This window comes from Aythya marila (assembly GCF_965140915.1).
Source record: "Aythya marila genome assembly, chromosome: 21".
Classification (NCBI taxonomy): Eukaryota; Metazoa; Chordata; class Aves; order Anseriformes; family Anatidae; genus Aythya; species Aythya marila.
The window spans coordinates 2,967,232-2,972,691 of NC_139062.1; the positions used below are offsets into that span (position 1 = coordinate 2,967,232).

General features: G+C 55.9%; 1 protein-coding gene across 4 annotated transcripts; it reads right to left on the reverse strand.

The window, feature by feature from the left end:
* Nucleotides 1-1,851: 1,851 nt before the first annotated feature.
* Nucleotides 1,852-3,749, reverse strand: HES4 (hes family bHLH transcription factor 4). 4 transcript variants are annotated; one of them, XM_082777131.1, is made up of 4 exons: nucleotides 3,526-3,749; nucleotides 3,336-3,431; nucleotides 3,155-3,242; nucleotides 1,859-2,991 (listed from the first exon to the last, which is right to left on the reverse strand). In XM_082777131.1, the coding sequence occupies exons 1-4, from the start codon at nucleotides 3,700-3,702 to the stop codon at nucleotides 2,402-2,404; spliced, it is 951 nt and encodes a 316-aa protein (XP_082633257.1). In that variant the 5' UTR covers nucleotides 3,703-3,749; the 3' UTR covers nucleotides 1,859-2,401. The 4 variants fall into 4 exon arrangements, with proteins under 4 accessions (XP_082633256.1, XP_082633255.1, XP_082633257.1 ...); XM_082777132.1 differs by having other exon boundaries at nucleotides 1,861-2,991; nucleotides 3,592-3,749; XM_082777130.1 differs by having other exon boundaries at nucleotides 1,852-2,991; nucleotides 3,155-3,431; nucleotides 3,592-3,749.
* Between the last annotated feature and the right edge of the window lie 1,711 nt (nucleotides 3,750-5,460).

The window sequence follows — 5,460 nt, forward strand, 5'->3', positions numbered from 1 at the left end:
AAAACCCCTCGCTGCAGGATTTTGAGCTCCTGGCACGCGTTTTTATTGGTGTCATTCACCTCGTGTCCACCTCCTGCACTGCACAAGCCAGGCACGGAGAGGTCCGTGACTTGCCCAAGGCCAAAGAGAAAAAAAAAAATAAATAAAAAAAAAGGAAAAAGGTAAAAAAAATAATGGCATGGGGCAGCACCAGGCATAAAATCAGGGCTCTGACCACGGGGTCCCTGCTCCCAGGGCATCATTTTGGAGCAGCGCCGCGTCCCCGAGGCACGTGTTGCATTTGTAGGGCTGCAGTAATGCACAGAAAATAGGAAAAAAATAAAAAAATAAATTTATTTTTTTATTATCTTTTTTTTTTTTTTTTTTCAATGCATGAGCTCGGCAGCTTGGCCTAAAAGAAATTTGCAGGGTGGGATCCGGAGGGGAGAGGGCATTGAGGGGCTGCATCCAGAGCCCCCGGGGAGGTTTTTGGTTACGGGCAGGCTTTCGTCGGCTCCTCCGAGCCTTCCTCCGGCAGAAGAGGAGGGGTGGCGAAGGGCTGCGGGGGATAACGTGATTTTGTGCATAAGATTGCATAAGAAAATCTCCCGGGAACCTCCGGGTTCGGCCGGGTTCCTCCTCGTGACGGCGAGGTGGAGGCAGGGCAGGGGGCGGCGAGCGATGGCCCAGGCGTAGGAGCGCACGGGGAGGGTTTGATTGGCACCAGGTTCTTTGCCACCCGTGCTCCGGCTCCAAAACCCAGCCAAAAATCTCCCGTAAGGTGCAAAGGGGTCAACAGAAGCAGGCTGGCTGCCCTACAAGACCCCATATCCCACCCCAAATAAACCCCAGCCCGATCGCCGCCAGCCCCCAGACCTCCCGACACCGAATTGCATTGGCATCCTAAAAATAAATAATAATAATAATTAAAAAAACAGGTTTGAGCCCTAGGTTTGTGCAATTTTGGGCTGTTTTACAAGCATTAAGACATTTCCTCAGAGCCAAGCAAAGCCCAAGGGGGGTCTCGAGCATCGCCCCCCACCCGCGGGATCCCAGGGGATGGAGAGAAACCCGGCACGGGGGGCTCCACGCACGTCACCTGCTGGTTTTTCCTCCACGAAATCACAATATCCTCATCGATGGGGAGCAAAAAAAAACCCGAAAAGCAATGAAATGAGGCGCTTTCTCCGCACCTTATTAATTGGTGCCAATTGGAAGCGGTTAATTCCCCGCGCGCGAGGCTGCAATTGCTTCCACTTGGCCGGGATTCAAGTGCCGGGGGTGAGTCAGAATGGGTGGCAAAACTGTCTTTTCCTCGGTTCCCTTGCTTACTGGAAGGAAAAAAGAAAAAAAAAAAGGAGAAAAAAGCCACAACCCCGAGTTATTCTCTTTTATGAGGTGGGCATTGTGAGGCCAGGCAATTGAATTTACAACAGCATTGAGTATCAGAGTCTATCTGGCCCTGTCAATGAGAGTGGAGAGAAAAAAAAAAGACACACATTAACCCTCAGCTCCGAGTTCCCAGGCGTTTCAATAGGGTTCCCAACTTCCCAAAGAGCCCGCTGCATACTCGATGAGACCCTTTATACCTTCTAATTACCCTCCTCACAATGGGGACAGACTCTCCTGCCTCTTTTGTGGGCAGGATAGTAACTTCTGCGCACCCCCCCACCAAGCCCTGAAAAGAGGTAACAGGAGCAAAAACCCTAAAAGCAGAAAAAAATCCTAAAAGCAGAGTTATTTCAGTGGTATTGGGGTCGTACATTGCTCAGGTTCCAATGGCAGTTTTAGGAATTTATTTTTTTTTGTGCTATTTCAGCAGGGCCAGACCCCCGCCCCCATTCCCTCCCCTCTATCTCTTGCAGGAATCCCTTCCAACAGCCTTACTTAAGGCCATAAAGTTTGCTCCTACTTCTTTTTCCCCCCCTCCTGAGGATTAGCTTTGTCCCTGCTAAATGAAAAGGAGGAAAAAAAAAAAATCTATTTCAAAGAGTTTATTTAAACACCTGCATTTTTTTTCTCTTTTTTTTTTTTTGGAAGTCTCCAACACAGGCACGCAACACACACACAGACAAACGGGGTACAAACAACTTTGGCATTATACTTCTCGAATATTTGTTACAAAACTATTTCTCATTTATTTCTTTTTTTTTTTTTCTTAAAAAACGTATCTCAAATAAAGGCATTTCAAAGGAGTAAAAATACAAGTCGAGATCCCAACCTCTGAAAATAATAAATAGCACGTTCATATCGAGGTCCTTTTTTTTTTTTTCTTAAAATCCTCCATTCTGTTTTATGTTTTTTTTTTTTTTTTAAAAAAAAAGAAAAACCCGAGCATAACAGGGCTCCATACAACGGAGCCAAGCGGAGTTCCGTGCCTTTTATATTTTTTTATTTTTTTATTTTTTTTGCTCTGGGCAAGTCACCAAGGCCTCCAGACGGATTCACTGCGCTCTGCCACGGGGCTCCCCGCCTGGGACGCCGGCACAATGCTGCCCCCAAATGATGTCAAGCCCTGCACCGGGGATGCCGACGGGGTGGCGGATGCGTTCCCCGATCCTCCTCCCGTAGACACGGGGACGTTGGCGTTGGCGTAGAGCGGGATCACGGGTCCGGAGCCGGGTGGGAAGGCTGGGTTGGGGATGAGGAAGGCGAATTGGCCGTCGGTGGCCGGGACGAGCTGGAAACCCCCATAAACCTTAGGGGACAAGGCTTCGGCGGGGTTCATCTTGCAGGGCACGGGCACGGCTCCGGCGGCGGGCGGCAGCTGGACGTGCAGAGGCTGTGCCAGATGCGCCGGCTGCCCGGCGGGCGGAGGAGGAGGTGGAGGTGGTGGGGGGTAATTCATGGCCACGATCTGCCCCAAGCAAGCCGAGAGGTGGCCGAGCAGGCGGGTACGGACGTCGGCGTTGACCCCCTCGCAGGTGGAGAGGAACCTGGTCACCTCGTTCATGCACTCGTTGAAACCAGCCCGGTATTTACCCAGCACCGTGGGGTCGGCGCTGAGGGCGGCTGCAAAGCAAAAAAATGAAGAAAAAAAAAGGGGGCGGCTTGGTGAGCGGCTGCGGGGTGCGGACAGCCACCCAGCTCCACCGGAAAACACTAAAAAGGGGTTTTTTCTCCCTAAAATAAAAATAAAAAGGGGGGTGGGAGGGATGCTGGGCTCGGTGCTCACCCGTCATCTGTGCCCGCTGCAGGTTCCGCAGGTGCTTCACCGTCATCTCCAGGATGTCCGCCTTCTCCAGCTTGGAGTGCCGCGAGCTCTGCGGGACGACAGCAGCCGTCAGCCCCCTTTCCTCCTCACCCCTAAACCCTTTAGATTCCGCGTTTTCACCCCAAAAAGCCCCCAAACTCACGTCTTTTTTCAGCGCGTCCAGGATCAGCGTCTTCAGCTGCCCCAGGCTCTCGTTGATGCGCGCCCGGCGCCGCTTCTCCATGATGGGCTTGGAGGACTGCGGGGAGAGCCTCGGTTGGTGCCTGAAGCCTCCCCTCACCCCCTCATTAATTAATTTTTCACGCCGCTCGCCCCCCTCCCCGTGCACCGACCTCAGCACGGCCGCCTGCTCGCCGCCATCCACCTCCGTTGCGCGCCGGCCGGGCCCCGCCATTTACCTTGCGGTGCTCGCTGGCGCTCCGGGGCTTGTCCGGCGTGTGGCTAGCGGTGGCCGGAGCCCCGGCGATGGGCGAGGCGGTGGGCTTCTCCGGGCCCGTGTCTGCGGGCATGGCGCTGCGGGCGGCGGCGGCACCGCGGAGCTCCGGCGGCGGCAGCGGCGGGGCCGGGAGTGGCGGCTCCCGGCTCCCCCCCTGCCTTTTATACCCGCCGCCCGCTCCCCATTCGTGGGAAACCGCCGCCGCGGCCGTTCCCACAGCGCCGCCGACCAATCGCAGCGCGGATCACCTCCCCCCCCCGCTCCCCCGCTCGCCCCCCCCCTCCGCCGCTTGGCAGCGGGCGCTGCGATTGGCCGGCCGGGGCGTCACGCGCGCGCGCGCGCGCGGCCCGCCCTTTGGCGGGAGGCCGCCCGGCGCGCGCGGGGCCACGCGGGGCCGGCGGGCGGCGGGCGGCGGGCGGCCAATCGGCGGCGGGCGGGCGGCGGCGGCGCCGCCGATTGGCTGGCGGGGAGCCCGGCCGTCAATCAAGCGGGCGGCGCTCGGCCCCGCCCTTGGCCGCCCGGCGCCGGGAGCACGTGCCGCCGCGCGCCCGGCGGCCCGCGGGGGGAGGCCACGCCCACCGGGGCGCGCGCCGGGCGCCGTGCAGCGAGCAGCGGGCGGCGGGCAGGGAGCAGCCGGCGGCGGGAAAGGGGAACGGGCAGCGTGCAAGGGGGATGAGCAGCGTGCAAGGGGTGACATGCACTGTGCAATGGGTAAAATGCACCGTGCAATGGGTACCGAGCGCCGTGCAAGGGTAACATGCACCGTGCAAGGGGTAACAAGCACTGTGCAAGGGTAACATGCAACGTGCAAGGGGTAACAAGCACTGTGCAATGGGTAACGAGCGCCGTGCAAGGGTAACATGCACTGTGCAATGGGCAACAGGCACCGTGCAAGGGGTAACAGGCACCATGCAATGGGTAATGAGCGCCATGCAAGGGTAACGAGCAGCATGCAAGGGTAACAAGCAGCGTGCAAGGGGTAATGGGCACCGTGCAATGGGCAATGAGCATCATGCAATGGCAACATGCACTGTGCAAGGAGTAGTGAGCACCGAGCACCATGCAAGGGTAACATGCACTGTGCAATGGGTAATGTGCACCATGCAAGGGGCAATGAGCATTGTGCAGTGGGCAATGTGCAATAGGTAATGAGCACTGAGCACTGTGCAAGGGGTAACGAGCACCATGCAGCAGGTAATGAGCACCATGCACTGTGCAAGGGGTAATGAGCACTGTGCAGTGGGCACCGTGCAATAGGTGAAGAGCACCATGCACTGAGTACCATGCAATGGGTAACGGGCACAGGGCACCCAACTGCTGCTTTTCCTGCCACTTGCATCCTTTTTTATGTCAGTTCCATATTTTTTTTATACCATTTTCATCCATTTTTTATGCCAGTTCCATCCCTTTTCTATGCCACTTCCATCCACCTTTTTATACCATTTCCATCTCCTTTTTATGCCAGTTCTGTCTCTTTTTTAAAAAAACAATTTCCACCCATTTTTAATACCATTTCCATCCCTTTTTTTATGCCACTTCCATTCCTTTTTCCTACACTTCCATCCCTTTTCCTACCACTTCCAACCCTCTTTCCTACCAGCCCCCTCCTTTTTGGCACCAGCTCCATCCCTTTCCCACCCGTTCCACGCAGGGGCAGCAGCATCGCCTGCTCTCACGTTAAACCACACAAAAACCCCTGCAATCACTGCACTCCTCGCTGCTCATCCTCCTGTAGACAGCAAAGCTGCAGGGGAACGCATTTATTTCGGGCTCCTCCATCCAAAAAGGGGATCTGCTTCCTCCTGAGAGCAACAAAACACAGCACAGCCCT

What these genes read in the sequence shown, in the direction of transcription:
- HES4 (XM_082777129.1), bottom strand. Translation starts at nt 3,702, where the DNA reads ATGCCCGCAGACACGGGCCCGGAGAAGCCCACCGCCTCGCCCATCGCC. An exon ending in GAGCAGGCGGCCGTGCTGAG is followed by an intron (nt 3,432 to 3,525) that starts GTCGGTGCACGG and finishes CTCTCCCCGCAG; the next exon opens with TCCTCCAAGCCCATCATGGA. An exon ending in GCAGCGGGCACAGATGACGG is followed by an intron (nt 2,992 to 3,154) that starts GTGAGCACCGAG and finishes TTTGCTTTGCAG; the next exon opens with CCGCCCTCAGCGCCGACCCC.